This window comes from Papio anubis, chromosome 16 (assembly GCF_008728515.1).
Source record: "Papio anubis isolate 15944 chromosome 16, Panubis1.0, whole genome shotgun sequence".
Lineage (NCBI taxonomy): Eukaryota > Metazoa > Chordata > Mammalia > Primates > Cercopithecidae > Papio > Papio anubis.
Window position 1 is genome coordinate 64,467,825 of NC_044991.1, and position 17,713 is coordinate 64,485,537.

Below are 17,713 nucleotides of genomic sequence, written 5' to 3' on the forward strand. Positions count from 1 at the left end.
GGAGTTTAAAACAGTATCATTTAGTATTTCACAACTTCTGTGAGGCAGGCATTCAAGTGACGTTGCCAGGTGTTTCTGGCTTAAGGTTGCTTTTAAGTTTATATTGAAGATTTTGGCCAGGCCACAGTCATTTGAAAGCTTGACTAGGACTGCTGGAGCCACCTGGCTCATGCACACGGCTGGCAAGTTAGAGCTGGTTGTTGGCAGGCAGTTCAGTTACTCCCCATGTGAGCCTCTCCACAGGACTGCTTGAGTGTCCTCACAACACGGATTCCCCACGAGTGATCAAGACAGAGCAAAGAGGAAGTTCCAGTGTCTTTTATGACTTTATCTCGGAACTCGTGCACCAAGATTTCCACAATATCCTGTGGGTTATAGAGGTCAGTCTTATTCATGGTGGGAGGTGACTACAGAAGGGTATGGATACTGGGAGCCAAGAATCATCGGGGTTTATGGAGGAGGCTGGTTATCACACTCTCATCTAGGTTTCTTTTTCTCCTACTACTTGCCCCCCACCCCTTCTTAATCATGGAACACTGTTCTTTGCCTTCAAAAAACTTATCCTGTTATATGATTACACATTCATTTAATTAGTCTGTCTCCTTCCAACAGACTGTAAGCACCACAAGGGCAGAGACTGTATGTGTCTGGTTTAGCACTGTGTCCTCAGTTACCAGCACAAAGCATAGAGTAGGCACTCCGTGAATGCTTTTTGAATGAATTATAATGATTTGCTTCTGTCTGAATTATAAGAGGTGTTTCTGTTTGTCTCCTCTCTGCATTGTAGGCTCCTAGCTTAGGACCTGGCATAAAATTAAGGAAATGAATGTGAGAAACACTTTTGAAATGGTGACAACACATACATATTAACATTTTGCAGGACATCTGCACACCCATTTTAGCTCACCAGCTACCAGTTGTGACTGTGCTCTGCTCTGGGAGACGGCTTAGCTTTGCATAGGACAAAATTCTAATCTAGTTTCGCGCAGTTCTTAGGAATTTGTTACAATGAGACGGGCCAGGCTATACAGCCCATTGCTATGAATAAGTAACTTTTTTTTTTTTTTTTGAGGCAGAGTCGCATTCTGCCGCCCAGTCTGGAGTGCAGTGGCGTAATCTCGGCTCACTGCAACCTCTGCCTCCCGGGATCAAGAGATTCTCTTGCCTCAGCCTCCCAAGCAGCTGGGATTACAAGCGCCCGCCACCACGCCTGGCTAATTTTTGCATTTTTGGTAGAGACGGGGTTTCACCATGTTGACCAGGCTGGTCTCGAACTCCTGACCTCAAGTGATCCGTCCAACTCGGCCACCCAAAGTGCTGGGATTACAGGCGTGAGCCACCGTGCCCAGCCCCTAGAAATAACTTCTTTTGTTTCAATTAAAAAAAAAAATGTGCTGAAACGAGCTGAGTGATATAGGAGCTTAAAGAATTGACAAGTTCTGGATTTCGTTTCCCCAAACCTCTTTGTCCAGCTCAAACCCACAGAACAGGGACAAAAGTCGACAAATCCCAGCGGTGGCTCACCCAGAAAGCAGGCAACGCGGGCGGAACAGAGCCCGTTGGTTGCTCAGTGCGCGTCACTTCCGGGACTCAGGGTCGCGGGGAACTACTTCCGGGGGAGCGGCGCGGCGGCGCGGGAGGTGAGTGCAGAGGCCTCGCGGCGGGGCGGGAACCGAGAGAGAGCCGTGCTTGTCGCAGCGGTCTGGCTTTTCCGGCCGGCGTGTCCCTAGCGGCACCGCTCAGCGGGCCAGGCTGTCGCTCCGCTCAGGGCCTGAATAAGTTCCCGCGGCGGTCGTTCAAAAATTACTTCCGGAGGGGAGTTTGAGCCCCCCCGGGAGGCGGAGGGCTTCGCCTGGTGCAGCCCTGCGCTGTCGTGCGGAGGCTGGACCAGAACCCAGGGCTCCTCGTGGCCTGGTCCGGGCCTTTCCTCCCACGGGTGGAGCAGTAGGAGAACCCTGAGCTCCGGAGTGAGTCTGGCCAGGGTTGGAATCCATATGGCTGTGTTACCGTGGGCAAGTCACGGTTCCTCTCTGGCCCTCAGTTTCGTCCTCTAAAATGGATATACACTCTTGTACTGCGGGTAAAGCGAGGTGGTAAATGTAAAGCCCTTAGTAGGTGCACAGTGCATGTTTGTTGGACGAATTCTTTTTAAGAGAAGCGAGAAATGAATATGAGAAACACTTTTAAAATGGTGACAACACATTTGGATTAATAATTATATATTGCAGGGCATCTGCACACCAGTTTCAGCCCACCAGCTACCAGTGTGACTTTGCCCAGAGAAGTGGCTTAGCTTTGCATTCTAATCTAGTTTTGCGCAGTTCTTAGGAATTTGTTATAATGGGACAGGCCAGGCTCTACAGCTCATTGCCGTAAAGCAGTAACTTATTTTCTTTTTTTAAAAAGCCATTCTATTTATTTATTTAGAGACGGAATCCCTCTGTCGCCCACGCTGAAGGGCAGTGGCGGGATCTCGGCTCACTGCAACCTCCGCTTCTTGGGTTCAAACGATTCTCCTGCCTCAGCTTCCTGAGTAGCTGAGATTACAGACGTGTGCCACCACGTGTGGCTAATTTTTGTATCTTTAGTAGAGAAAGGGTTTCACCATGTTGGTCAGACTGGTCTCAAACTCCCGACCTCAGGTGATCCACCAGCCTCGGCTTCCCAAAGTGTTGGAATTACAGGTGGGAGCCACCACACCCAGCTTTTTTTTCTTTTTAATTAAAAAAAAAAAAAAGTTCAAATAGAGATGGAGTCTCACTATGTTGCCCAGGCTGGTCTCGAACTTCTGGAGGCAAGATATCCTCCCTCCTGGATCTCCCAAAGTGTTTGGGATTACCAGCGTGAGCCACTGTGCCTGGGCTAAAACAGTAGCTTCTGACACTGGTTTCTACTCCCCAGTCTGTTTTCAGTTGAATTTTCACAACAGAATTTAAACTTCATTAGAAGCCAAGAATGGCCTACTAGCACAGTACACAACGTTGGGAGATGGTAAGGCCTGTGGCAGTTGTGAAATCTGAGTTTTTCAGTCTTAAGAGAAGATTTAGTATTTGCTAAGTCTTGAGAGCTATACTTGTCTCAGTGGTTATTTATTTGTTTTGAAATGTTGACGCATTCTTTTTTTCCCCAGTAACATTTTTGTTTTAGAATAATTTTAGATTTACAAAGTTATCACAAAGATACTTAAGTGAGTGCCCATATAGCCTACATTTCCCCTATTATTAACATCTTACATGTTGTTACAATTACTGAACCAATATTGATACCTTATTATTAACTCTAATCCGTACTTTATTGATATTTCCTTAGTTTTTCCCTAATGTCATTTTTCTGTTCCAGTGTTATCCAGGGCACCCTATTACATTTAGTCATCGTATCTCCTTAGGCTCCTCTTCTCTGTGATCGTTTCTCAGACTTTCCTTGTTTTAGATGAACTTGAGGGTTTTGAAGATAGTACTGACTGGTCAGATATTTTGCAGAAGGACCTTTAATTAGGATTTGCCTGTTTTTGACATGAGTAAGATCAGGGTAGTAGGTTTTCGGGGAGGAGGACCACTGATAGGGTTTGGCTGTGTCCTCACCCAAATCTCATCTTGAATTGTAACTCCCATAATGCCCACATTTGAGAGGGACCTGATGGGAGGTCATTGAATCATGGAGGTGGGTGTTTCCCATGCTATTCTCCTGATAGTAAGTCTCAGGAGATCTGGTGGTTTTATAAAGGGCAGTTTCCCTGCACATGCTCTCTTGCCTGCCGTCACATAAGACGTGCCTTTGCCTTCCCTTTGCCTTTCGCCATGATTGTGAGACCTCCCTAGCCATGTGGAACTGTGAGTCCATTAAACCTCTTTTTCTTTATTAATTACCCAGTCTCGGCTATTTCTTCAAAGCGGTATGAAAATGGACTAATCCAACCACAGAGGTAAAGTGCTGTTCTCATCATATCATATCAAGGGTACATACTATCATTATGAGTTATCATTGACATCTGTTGACTTGGGCCACGTGGCTTGAGGTAGTAGTCAGGCTTTTCCAGTGTAGAGTTACTTTTCCTCCTGCACTTTCTGCACTGTACTTTTTGAGAAAGTCATTATGTACAGCACACATTTAAGGAGTATGGAATTATGCCCTATGCTTAAAGGCAGAATGTTATGCAAATTTTTTGGAGTTCTTCTCTGTGGGACATTTGTCTGTTCCCCTATTTATTTTTTGCTTACAGAGCCATTTATTTGTATCGGTGTGAACTCATGGATTTGTTTTGTTTTGTTTTGTTTTGAGACAGCCTGTTGCCCAGGCTGGAGTGCAGTAGTGCAATCTTGGCACACTGCAATCTCCACCTCCCGGGTTCAAGCGATTCTCCTGCCTCAGCCTCCTGAGTAGCTGGGATTACAGGCACCCACCACCATGGCTGGCTAATTTTTGTATTTTTAGTAGAGTTTCACCATGTTGGCCAGGCTGGTCTTGAACTCCTGGCTCAGGTGATCCACCTGCCTCGGCCTCCCGAACTGCTGGGATTACAGGCGTGAGCCACCACACCTGGCCTGAACTCATGGATGTTTATTTTATACTTTGGACCAGAATCCAGTGCTACTTTATTTTGTTGCTCAAATTATTCCTCCATTGGCCATTGGGAGCTCTTCCACTTGGCTCCTGTATCCCTTTGACATATCCCCCTCTATGTGTTTTGCTTTGTTTTGTTTTGTTGAGCACCTTCTTTCTATTCCAGACTCATCTAGTGTGTTTCTGCCCCAGTCCTAGAATTAGCCATTTCCCAAGGAGCCCTGGCTCTTTTTGTTGGAGAATGGCCCAGAAAACAACATCTGGGCTGTAGGTACGCTCAGTGCTTCTCAATGTCCTTGCTTCTAGGCCTTCGCAGTGGACAGAGCAAGAGACATATGTATAGATGCCCAGATGTAGAAGTATTTCCATATATAACCACCTGTATCTGTGTTCAGCTAAACATAACTGATGTCCAGCTCTTATCATGACCACGTGGATTGTTCTAGCTCACCAGTCCCCAACCTTTTTGGCACCAGGGACCGGTTTCGTGGAAGACAATTTTTCCACAGACTTGGGGGTGGGGATGGTTTTGGGATGATTCAAGTGCATTACATTTATTGTGTACTTTATTTCTGTTACTATTACATTGTAATATATAATGGAATGACCATACAACTCACCATAATGTAGAATCAGTGGGAGTCCTGAGCTTGTTTTCCTACAATTAGACAGTCCTGTCTGGGGGTGATGGGAGACAGTGACAGATCATCAGGCAATAGATTCTCATAAGGAGCACTCAGCCTAGATCCCTCACATGTGCAGTTCACAGTAGGGTTTGTGTTTCTATGAGAATCTGATGCAGCCGCTGATCTGATAGGAGGTGGAGCTCAGACAGTAATGTGAGTGATGGGGAGCGGCTGTAAATACAGATGACGCTTTGCTTGCTCACCTGCTGCTCACCTCCTGCTGTGCAGCCTGGTTCCTGATAGGCCATGGACTGGTACTGGTCTGTGGCTTGGGGGTTGGGGACCCCTGTTCTAGCTTCCTTTTCTTGCTTATCTGTAACCTCCCACTCCACCTGTGATGAACCCGACTCCCACCATTCACCATACATTTACTTAATTGTTCATCTTAGCATACACGTATCATGGTTTTAGAATTGCTCCGCCTGTATCCGCTGTGGGAAACAACTTATCAGCTAGAGTACAGTGTGTATGTGCAGTTCCTTTTGCCTTCAGTCTTACGGCTCCACTCATTTTCAAAGTTACTTAGGTCAGCACCCTATTCCCCTGCCACCCTTTCAGTGAAGTTGTTTAATACATTTAGATTCAAAATGTCACATTCTGCATTCCATCCTGGAACACCCTGACTTCATGCGTGTGTGTGTTGGTGTGTTTTAAAAACCGGGTCTCACTATGTTGCACAAGCTGGTCTAAACTCCCAGGCTCAAGCAGTCTTCCTGCCTTGGCCTCTCACAGTTCTGGGATTATGGATGTGAGCCACTGCCACGGCCTTCCTATGTGTTTGTAAAAATATTTGCATACATTAAAAAGTTTACTCTTTGTGCTGTCAAGTTTTTTGGGTTTTGACAAATGCTTGATATTTTGTATTCCTAATTATGGTGTCATACAGGATAGTTTCCCCTCCTTCAGGGATTATTTTTAACTTCTTTCAGATTTCACCTCAGCATTCCTGTTGCTTTTCTCCAAAATATATCTATAAGCTGAGAATTTACCACCTCCATAGCTACCACCCTGGTACAAGTGTGTCTTTTGACTGTTAAAGTAGCCTCTTCACTGGTCTCCTTGCTTTCAGTCTTGTCCCCTACAGTCTGTTGTCAACAAAACAGCCAGAGGCATCATTTTGAAATGAGTCAGACCATGTGATTTCTTTGCTAAGAACCTTCCAGTAGCTCCCTTTTCACTCAGAGAATGGCCAGAGTCCTCATAACGGCCTGCAGCTTGCTTACTTGACTGTTCTTGATCATGACGCTTATTCCTGCCTCAGGAACTTGGCCCTTGCTGTCCCTCCATCCTGGGATACTCTGGCAGATGTTTAAATGACTTATTCCTTTGCTTTCTTCTTTCCTCTGTTGAAATGTCACCTTCGCAGAGAGGCCCTTCCCCGACCACTTCATATTAAATAGTGCCCTCTTCCTCCTTCCTGTATGTATTGTAATACTCACCCCTGACATTGCATGTGTATGTGTGTGTTTGAGTACTTCCAGTTGAATGGAAACTCCTTGACAAGGACTAGACCAGTGCCTGGCACATAGTAGATTCACAGTAAATATTTGTCCAATGAATTAATGTCTTCTGTCAGCAGTGTCTGGCACTCAGGGGTGAACTTTGCAGTGTCTAGTAACCTCACGAAATTACTTGCCTCGTTCAGTAATAAATAATTAGGCACCTTTTGTTAAATTCTGATAGAGGTATGAAAGTCTCCCGGTGTATGAAAACCTCTACCCGTAAGCAAGTCTGGAGCAGGACAAGGCTAGAGGCCAGGATAGCAGCTCTGCCCTGACTCACCAGTAGAGTCTAGGGAAACCTTGTGGCCTCTCAGCTCCTCCTTGTTGTTAAATGATGACGCTGTTGGTTGAGGCATCTGCTCTTGCTTTCAAGGTGGGAAACAGAGGCATAGGCTTAGTCATTTACCAGATATTTATGAGTCAGGACCTGGCATAAACTCAAGATACACTCAAGATCCTTGCTGTTCAAGAGATTACAATGGATCAAGTAGAAAACAGTAGATTCTAGTGTAATATTTCTCAAAGAATAAGAAATAACATTCTAAAATTTGATCCAGCACATACATGCTCAGATGTAGATGGGTATTTAAAAAGCTTCAGCATATAATACCGGCCCTTAATGTGATACTCTCTGATATTTTCTATTGTTATTTACCTACTTAAATAAAGTGCTGCCTAATAAAAGAAAAAATGCTGGTTGCAGCCCCCTAAATGGTTTTCGTGGCTCACTAATGGGCCACAGCCTACAGTTTGAAAACAATTGACATAGTGGGTAAGAGCCCTGGCTCTGGAGAAGCCGGCCCCTTTGAATCTTGCCTTTGCCACTTACCAGCCAGGTTATCCCTGGGTAGGTCACATAACCTCTCCAAGCCTTGGTTTCCTCATCTTCATTAGTAATACCACCTCCCAGCGTGGTGGCGAAGTGCATGAGTTGCTGCCTGTAAAGTGCTGTTCACAACACCTGGCCATTCATTTGCCGACTGCTGCTGCTGCTGGAGCAATGGCCGGGGAACAAAGCCTGTCACAGCGAGTTGAAGGGGTAAGTGTCTCCTAGTTGAGATCTGCAGGATGAATAGGACTTGTTTGACTTTGGTCATCAGGAAAGAAAACTCAGAAATACTGGCAGGAGAGCTGGGAAGTAAAGCGCAGAGGTGCAGAGAGAACTAGATGAGAGCTGTACAGCGCACACAGTACGTGTAGAGCAGTTTGTTTTCCAGAACCTTTTCACAACCAGCCTCCTATTATACCTGTGCTGTCCAGTAGGGAAACTTTGGCCACATGTGGCTTTTTATTGTTAATTAGTTAAATAAAATTAAAAATTTAGTTTCTCTGTAACCGCATTTAAGTTTTCAATAGCCACATGTGGCTGGTGGCTACCATTTGAAGAACACAGATACAGAACATTTCCATCACTGCAGAAAGTTTTATTGGACAGTGTGTCATTATACCCTAACAAAAGTCTTGTGAAGGAAGTAGGTAGGGCATAGATTTTTTTTAGATACTTTATTGTTTCATAACAGTCCAAAAAATTAAAACTCATGACTTCACCTTAACAGCAACTATTTATATTTCTGTGGCCTCTTTTGATCTTTGGCCCATGAAATCAGCTTATAGATGGTTCCAATCATAGTGTTTATACAATTGCTTATTTTTTTTTTTCAATTAATGTTACTGTGCAAAGACTTTCCACTGAGCTGATCCACAATGTTTATGTTTGCCATGTTAGTGAAGAGGGATTATACGGTGATGTACCCTCACTGGGTTAACTGCTTGCTGATTGCTGGACGCTGGCTTGCTTCCTGTTTTTCGGTATTATGAATAGTGCTGCCATGAACTTTTTTCTACCTGAAGGCTTTTTCTTCTTTTGAATTGTTTCCTTACTATAAATTCTAGGAAGTAAGTTATTCAGTCAAAGGATATAATCACTATTATGGCTCTTGTTATATTTTGTCTAATTGCCATTTTTTTTTAAAGGCCTAAATGTATTATAGGTATTATTCTTGCTTGGCTCATGAGAACATCCTGTCTCCAGAGGTCAAGAGATTATTAGCCCAAAGTGTAGCTACTTGCAGATAGAGCCGGGGCTTTTGTCCTCTGCTTCCCGACTTTTGCCCTATCTTTCTATTGTACCACTCCAAATATTTATTATCACAATGTTGCTGTTAGTAGTAACACTAGTGAATCCGGGTATTTATAACCTCATAAAGCTTGTTACAGCCTTAAGCAAAAAGCTTGGGGCCAAGGGCATTTTAAAAAATGCACACTTTATGAGGTGCAACTGCGGAGAAATGAGAACGCATTCTTAAGCGTTGGTATTCACGTGATGGTGCTGGTAGAGGCTGTTACATTTCTTCCAGTGAAGCTGTTCTTGCAGCCGCCTTGGAATTTACTTCAGGGCCAGTTTATGAGCCACCCCAAGTAATCTGCTTGGAGTCTGAGCATCATACCTTGTATTTGACCAAAAATGGTATTCCTGAGCTCAGTGCCACCTGATTCACTGCACTTGGAACCAGATGATGTTGGGCTCTTTCCAGAAGTCAAATCCTTCCTGGGAGGATGAAGATCTGCCAGCTCTGAGGATTCTGGAAAAAAAAAAAAAAAAAAAAAAAAAAGAGCCTCAAGCTTTGAAGGCCATTTTCATGGTAGACAGACTGATGTGAAAAGTGGCCATCCTGTTGCCCCAGGCACATGACCTTCCAAAGTGACCAGGTTGAAAGGGAATCAATATCGTGTGTGAGTCCGGCTCTGTTTACTTACGAAGGTCGTTTTTATTATTCTTCGGTGACTTCATGTTGGAAACATGGTGCAAAGCAGTGAAGCAGCAGAGCCAAGGTGGAGACAGGCCTTTTTTTTTCAGATGGAGTCTCACTCTTGTTGCAGGCTGGAGTGCAATGGCGCGATCTCAGCTCACTGCAACCTCCACCTCCCAGGTTCAAGCGATTCTCCTGCCTCAGCCTCCCAAGTGGCTGGGATTACAGGCGCCTGCCACCATGCCCGGCTAATTTTTTTGTATTTTTAGTAGAGATGGGGTTTCTCCATGTTGGTCAGGCTGGTCTCAAACCCCTGATCTCAGGTGATCCGCCCGCCTCAGCCTCCCAAAGTGCTGGGATGACAGGCGTGAGCCACCGCGCCCTGCGAGGCAGGTCTTTAGGATTGTCTCTACCCCAGGGCTTCCCCATGGAAATATACAAGCTATGTATAATTTTACATTTTCCAGTAGCCACATTTAAAAAGCAAAAAGGGGCAATGCCTGTAATCCCAACACTTTGGGAGGCTCAGGCAGGAGGATTGCTTGAGCCTAAGAGTTTGAGGTTACAGTGAGCTATGTTTGTGCCATTGTACTCCAGCCTGGGTGACAGAGTGAGACCCTGTCTCTAAATAAATAAATAAATAAATGGGTAAAAAGAAACAGATTTTTTAAAAATTGTGACAAAATATATGTAACAAATTTACCATTTTAACCATTCTTAAGTTTAAGATTCAGTGGTATTTGCAGTGTTGTATAACCGTCATCACTGTCTATTTCTAGAACTTTTTCATCTTTGCAAACTGAAACTCTGTACCCACTAAACAGTAACTCCCCGTTTCCCTTCCCTCCAGCCCTTGGTAATCTCAATTCTACTTTCTGTCTCTGAATTTGCCTCTTCCAGGTACCTCATATAAGAGCATTCATACAATATGTGTTCTTTTGTGTCTAGCTTATTTCATATATATTTATTCAAAGCTCATAATGTTTTCAAGGTTCATTCATGTTGTAGCATGTATCAGAATTACATTTCCTTTATGGCTGAGTAATATTCCATTGTATGTATATACTACGTTTTGTTTATCCATTTTTCTGTTTGTGGACTCTTAGTTGTTTCCATCTTTTGGCTATTGTGAATAGTGGTGCTATGAACATTAGTATCTTGAGTCCTTGCTTTCAATTCGATTTTTAAAAATTTTAAACAGGGTCTCTCACCCTGTCACTCAGGGTGGAGTGTAGTGACGCAATCACAACTCACTAACTCACTGCAGCCTCGACCTCCCAGCTGAAGCAATTCTCCTGCCTCAGCCTTCTGAGTAGCTGGGACTACAGGTGTGCACCACCATGTCTGGCTAATTTTTAAATTTTTTATAGCGACAGGTTCCCACTCTGTTGCCCAGGCTGGTTTTGAACTCCTAGGCTCAAGTGATACATTTGCCTTGGCCTGTCAAAGTGTTGGGCTTACAGACGTAACCCACCGTGCCCAGCCAATTGTTTTTTACGTGTATTTTTTGGTGTCATGGTGGGATGGGGTCAGGGTCTCGCTCTGTCACCCAGGCTGGAGTGCAGTGGCATGATCACGGCTCACTGCCTTGAGCTCCTGGGCTCAAGTGATCCTCCCACCTCAGCCTCTGGAGTAGCTGGGAATACAGGAGTGAGCCACCACTCCTGGCTAATAATTTTTTTTTTTGTAGAGATGGGGTCTCGCTATGTTGTCCAGGCTGGTCTCGAACTCCTGAGCTCAAGTGATCTGCCAACTGTGGCCTCCCAAAGTGCTGGGATTACAGATGTGAGCCACTGCAGTCATTTCAACATGTAATCAATATGAAAACATTATGAATGAAATAGATTACATTCTTATTTTCATACTAAGTCTTTGAAAATGGGTGTCTAATTAGCATCTAAATTCAAACTCGCTGCGTTTCAAGTCATAATAGTCACATATGGCTCATGGCCACCATATTGGATAGCTCAGACTTAGCAAAACATTGCATTGTGGCACAGATCTCTGGAAACACAAAGGGTTTTAGATTCAGATAGGCCTGATTCCAAAGTAAATTTGCCCCTTTATCATTGGGATGGGCAGAAGAAAGCCACTGATGGGTGCTGTGGTAGAGGGGGAGCAGTTCAGTCATGCCAGTGGAAGAGGAGGGTGACAAGAAAGGTATGTTGGAGAGATGACACTTGAGCTCAGCCTTAGAGGCAAAGTTGGGGCTTTGTCAAACAGTCAAAGTAGGAAAGGACATTCTTTGCAGAGTATGCAGCTTGAGCAGAGACCCAGGATTTTGAAAGAGCCCAGTGCTCTTGGAGAACCACAGCAGTTCTTTCAGCTCTACCAGGATATTAGGAGCGGGGGCCCTGCCGAGAGGAGAGGCTGGAGAGCTGGGCTGAGGCAGGACCTTGCACCACTGGCCACCACTGCCCCTGTCATTCACGCCATCAGCAGCTCTTGTCTGGCTTATTGGCAGGGGCCTCCTCCTGGCTCTCCCTGTGTCCACTTTGCCCCTCCCCTTGTTGTCCCTCCTCCATTTAAAAATGGAAGTCAGATCATGTCACTTTTCTGCTCAAAACCCTTCAGTGGCTTTACATTTTACTCAATCAAATTGGAGGTATCAGGGTCCGACCCTGTTCCTCTCTGATCTTACCTCCTTCCACCCTCCCTCCTGATCACTTTTCTCCCTGTATTGGCCTCATTTCCCCACCCTGGGGCCTCCACACTTGCTTTTTTCCCTGCCTGGAACATGTTTCCCTCAATACTCAAATGGCTCACTCTCTCACTTCTTATCTCTTCCACTCTATTCCCATCTCTGTTCTTCAGAGACAGCCTTCTTGTCACAAAATAAAGTGATGCCCTTAAGTTTTTTCCAAAATGCCTATCACTACCTGGCATATCACGTCTCAATGTGTTCATTGTCTCCTTCCATCCTGAGCATGTAGGCCCCAAGAAAGCAGGGGTTTGTCTGTTTTGCTCATTCTTCAGTGCTTGGTATTCAAGAAATACTTGTTGAATGGATGACTAGATGAATAAATAAACAACAAAACCTGAAACGTGGCAAGCCTTTAGTAAATGTATTTTGATTTGAGATTTTTGTTGAAGTGCTTCCCTTTGCATTTATTTATTTTTCTCAACTTTATATTTGGAAAACATCAGACGTACAGAAAAGTTGAAAGAATGGTTCAGTGACTAACCATATGTCCCCAGCTTAGATTCAAGAATTGTTAACATTTCACAATTCCTGTATATATTCTTGGGGGGATGTGTGTGTTTGTTCAAGCTAAAAGTCAGTTGCTGGGTGCGGTGGCTCACGCCTGTAATGCTAGCACTTTGGCAGGCTGAGGCCGGCAGATCACCTGGGGTCAGGAGTTTGAGACCAGCGTGGCCAACATGGTAAAACCCTGTCTCTATTGAAAATACAAAAATCATCCGAGTGTGGTGGCCCATACCTGTAATCTCAGCTACTCGGGAGGCTGAGGCAAGAGAATGGCTTGAACCCAGGAGGCCAAAGTTGCAGTGAGCCGAGATCATGCCATTGCACTCCAGCCTGGGTGACAGAGTGAGATTCCATCTCAAATAAATAAATAAATAAAAGTCAGTTACAGAAATATGACACTGACCCTTTGCATTTACAAGTTGGCTCTGAAGAGTGGTGAGTCAGAAGAGACATCAGGCAGCCAGCAACTTGGGCCATGGCCTCTGACCTAGACTTCTCACCTCCGGAGGTGCCCGAGCCCACTTTCCTGGAGAACTTGCTACGGTACGGACTCTTCCTGGGAGCCATCTTCCAGCTCATCTGTGTGCTGGCCATCATCGTACCCATTCCCAAGTCCCACGAGGCGGTGAGTGTTTCCTTGGGAGCCTGAGCTCCTCTGAGTGCCAGGCTGGATTCTGAGTACTAACAGTAGATGCCACCGCAACTAAGATCAGCGGGGTCTACAGTGGGCCTTTTTGATTTAGCGTGCCCCTGAGTTCCCACCTGGTGGGTTGAACCACATAGTTAATACTTTATTTGTTCATGTACCCATTAAGGAGATTTTTATTTAGTGCCTACTACATTTCAGACTCTGCTGAAAGATGTAGTGTCTGCACCTGAGGAGCATCTAGTCCTTGGGAGGAAGGCAGATAACAAAAATATACCCCCATGTGTTCCCATGAGAAGTACAGAGTACATCGAGGGTATATAACAAGGGGGAGAGACCTGATCTTACCCTGGGCTGTGGTCCCTGACAAGGAGACAGTGTTTGAGCTGAGACTGAAGGAATGAGCAGGCTTCTGCCAGGCGAAGTGGGCAAGGGGCGAGGGCAACATTCCAGGGAGAGGGCATTGCACGTGCAAGGGACTCAGAATAAAGGAAGGGGCTAGTTCGAGGAACCGAATGAAGGTGACTGTGGCCAGAGCACAGAGGGACATGATGAGAGGTGCAGCCAGAGGTGTGGACAGGGGCCAGAGGGTTTTAAGTATGAGAATGATGTGGTCAAATTGGCATTTTTGTTGTTGTTGACTCTTCCTCTGTAAATATCTTCATAACTATACACCCTCCTTCTACCCATTTTCTTGCCCACTCATTTGCTGATGGCATTGATTTGTTGGAGAAAGCAGGTCATCTATCATGTAGGATACCTACATCCCAGGAATTGGCTATTGCTTCTCTGTGGTGTCATTTAACGTGTTTCTCTGTTCCCTGTGTTTCCTATCAACAGGCGTTCTATGTAGAGGCCTGATTCCATTCCAATCAGGTTATTGGGTGTGAATACCTCAGAGCTGGTGCTGTGTACTCCCTACTATGTGGCATCAACAGGCATGTGATGTCTGGCTGCTGCATATTTAGAGATTCTAGGATTGATCGGTGGGTTTAGGTGGTACCAGCTGATGAAAATCCCCTGTCAGTCTTTCACCTAAGTGATTTTAGCATCCATTGATATGGTCGTTGCTTAGATCCATTATTTCCTTCTGCATCTGTTAGCTGGAATTCTTTAACAAAGACTTTTTCCTTATCACCTGTATGATTACTCTGAATTACTCTTCATAATGAAGAGCAGGAAAAATGCTTGGTTCTTTCCCTTTATTTATCAATTTTCAAAGTTGTGAATTCAGGCTCTAGCAACCTCCAGTGTTGACCAGTGAAGCTTTGGTTTTCATAGCATTTTGAACATAATTTTTTATATATTTGATATGTTTTAGTTGTTTTTTTTTTTTTTTAGGGCACTTGTCTGCCATTAATTTGTTTTTTATGTTCAGTGGGAGCCCCTTTAAGTTGGTATCTTTGTTCTTTGTCATACTTCATTAGTCTTTGATATTTCCTTGCTTCATGGTTCAGTAAGATGTCACAGGCTCTTTGTGTGTGTGTGTGTGTGAGACAGGTTCTTGTCTGTTGCCCAGGCTGGAGTGCAGTGGCACAATCACAGCTCACTGCAACCTCTGCCTCCCAAGTTCAAGCAATTCTCCTGCCTCAGCTTCCCAAGTGGCTGGGACTACAGGTGTGCCACCATGGCTGGCTAGTTTTTGTATTTTTAGTAGAGACAAGGTTTTGCCATGTTGCCCAGGCTGGTCACAAACTCATGGGCTCAAGCCATCCACTTGCCTTGACCTCCCAAAGTGCTGAAATTATAGGCATGAGCCGCTGCGCCTGGCCCCAGGCTCATTTCCTGCCCCAGACTTGGAATCAGTCATTTCTCTAAAATGCTCTAGTTCTTTTTAGTTAGAAAATAGTATTTAGAAGCTACAGTTGGGGCATTAGAAATTCTCGGTGCTACTGAGCTCTTATTGCATCTAGGCCTTTCAATAAACGGAAATAGAAAATAAACATTTTTTAAGAAATGAAAAAGTTGTGAGTTCATACTAGTATTTCCAATTCAAATGTAAGGTGATAGTGTTTCTATTTATTTGATTTTATACTAGAGTCTCGTATTTCTTTATCTTATGCTGGAAATCTTGTTCTCAATAACATTAACAAAGTGATGTGTCTGCTAGAGCCTACTGTATCCGAGGTCCTCAGGACCACCCCAGGTTCAGTGATGCACTAGGGGGACTCTCAGCTGTGGCAGTGAAATGGTACCAGGTATGGCAGCACAGGGAAAAGGTACATGGGGCAGAAACTGGAGGAAACAGGCACAGGCGTGTGCGTGCTCTCCCATTGGACACCCAGAGGAAGGAGTTGCGGCAATGTGTGTGAAGTGTTATCTAGCAGGGAAGCTCGTTAGAGACTCAGTGCCCACAGCTCTTATTGAGGACTGGTCACAGAAGCACCCTTGGCCTACCATGTACCAAAATTCCATATTTCCAGAAAGCAAGCAGGTGTTCAGCATGAACCGTATTGTTTACACAGTTTAGGCGTGGTGAGCCACTCTTATCATTTCTGGGAATTGTGAGAACCACCTGGAATCCAAGTTCCCAGATGCCAGTCAAGGGCCAACCTTGCAAGCATGCTTCTCTAAGATTAGCGATGTATATTAACTTTATTCTGCACATCTACAATATGCCAGTTACATTTTTAGAATAACTATATGTTTACTACTAAGATTCAGAATGAAATTTAAGACTTCTTTGTGGTTCTTCTTTGGCCTTAAAATATGTCTCTGTGGAGATATAAGGTCAAAGTGCTGTGTTTAGTAACTATTTTTCTCTGTGTAGGTCTCCCATCATGAGATATAGTTCGGTTAATTTGCTTCAGTCTGTTTTTAATTTTTAGGTATTTTTAACATTTTTATTTAATTTGTTTTAATTATATAATACATTTATATACAATATTTCTCAAAGTCAAAACTATATAACAAGGTATATTCACAGAAGTTTGCTTTAATCTCATTCTCCTCCACCCTGTTCTCTTCCTTCCCACATAGTTAACAGTTGTTATTAGTTTATCTTTTCTTTGTTTCTTTTTGAAAACAGTAACAAATGCATATATATGTGTGTGGTGTGTACATATATATTTCTATTCCCTCATTCATTAAATAAAAGATAGCATGCTATTAAACACAGTTTTGCAACTTTCTTTTCTCACTTAACGTACCCAATATGTTCTGGCGATCCATATATCTTGGAGATCACTGTTCTGGAGATCCTGCTTCTGTAGCTGGGAGGATGATGGGGAATTACTGATACAGTGTGGAACCTATTGATGCAGTGGGGAACTATGGTGAAGGAACAGGCTTAGGGTGGGTGCAGGGAAGGAACATATCAAGTTCAGTTTTAAACAGATGCTTTAACATATCCAGGTGGTTCTGTCAAGAAAGTTGGTGCATTTACCGTCTCTAGCAGGAGGAGTGCATAGACTGAGTGTTGACCAGCATGTGAGTGTTGATAAGATGTCATCTGAAGCCACGAGAAGGGACAGGGTCTCCTAAGGAGAGAATATGGAGGGAGATGAGAAGAGGGCCTAGGCCAGAGCCTGGCGGGGCTCCAGCGTAAAGGGGACAGGCAGGGGAGGAGCAGCCAGCAAGGGTGGGAAAACCTTGGTGAACAGGGACAAGTTTGTGGCCTCTAGGTTGTCTTGTACATCTGTCATTCTGGTATCTTGAGAAAGATCACGATTGGAGTTCTTCCACCCACAATTGTATCACATTTTAAAAACATCACCCCTGTGCTCTTGGGCTCTGCCCCCACAGATGTGGTGTGCTATTCGGTATTATAAATAACAAACGTGGTTGTTGGTGGTGGCTGATGAGGCCTGCAGAGAGTCCTGAGGGAGGGAGGTGATGAGCCTTCTTGTTTTATAGGCAGAGTTGTGTGGCTGTTTGGAGAGCAGAGAGTCTGCTCACCTCCTGTTGTGCTTGAAGCCCTTAGAGGTAAGCCACAGAAGCCTGGGTTAGTTCAGCAAACTTCAGAAAAGGAGCCCCTTTATTGTTCTCTTTAAGGTTTTCAGTGGGATAGTGTGTTAAAGTCTTTTGAGGCAGGGAGTTGACAAAGGGTTCAAAAATATGCCACCATACCCCCCCACCCACTGCCATTTAGAGGTTAATTTTGGACAACAGCCTCATCTTTTTAAATTTAAATATAGTACATGACATCTCTCATTTTTATTAATCTTGCATTTAGGGAAACAAGGCTCACACAAGTGAATTGTCTTCATAACTGAAGCTTACTGTTTTAACCTTTTTTTTTTTTTTTTTTTAGCTTTTCAATGGATCAGTAGCAAAAAAATACAGTACTGTTAATCTTAACTTTTTACTGGTGCATCAGGGGAGCAAATGGCCCCAGGTTACACAGGGGGCTCTGTTGCTAG

At 44.3% G+C, this 17,713-nt stretch overlaps 2 protein-coding genes and 1 long non-coding RNA gene across 6 annotated transcripts in view; 2 read left to right on the forward strand and 1 right to left on the reverse strand.

Annotated features, from left to right (window-relative positions):
• Positions 1-1,562, reverse strand: LOC116270805. Its single transcript, XR_004179066.1, has 2 exons — positions 1,525-1,562; positions 1-365 (listed from the first exon to the last, which is right to left on the reverse strand). It is a non-coding gene; the product is annotated as an uncharacterized LOC116270805 (long non-coding RNA).
• MANBAL (mannosidase beta like) overlaps positions 1,551-17,713 on the forward strand; it is a 27,287-nt gene continuing 11,124 nt past the window's right edge. The window contains exons 1-2 of one of the 4 annotated variants that reach the window (XM_009216154.3): positions 1,551-1,640; positions 13,126-13,331. In XM_009216154.3, the coding sequence (XP_009214418.1) occupies positions 13,182-13,331 (150 nt within the window). In that variant the 5' untranslated portion in view covers positions 1,551-1,640; positions 13,126-13,181. Of the gene's footprint in view, positions 1,641-1,667; positions 1,968-5,964; positions 7,788-13,125; positions 13,332-17,713 lie in introns of those variants that run through there. The other 3 variants (XR_004179063.1, XR_004179065.1, XR_004179064.1) reach the window with 3 other exon arrangements.
• Positions 13,282-17,713, forward strand: part of SRC (SRC proto-oncogene, non-receptor tyrosine kinase) — a 103,784-nt gene continuing 99,352 nt past the window's right edge. The window contains exon 1 of the mRNA XM_031656746.1: positions 13,282-13,331. The gene's annotated coding sequence lies outside the window, so the exon portion shown is untranslated. The remainder of the gene's footprint in view (positions 13,332-17,713) is intronic.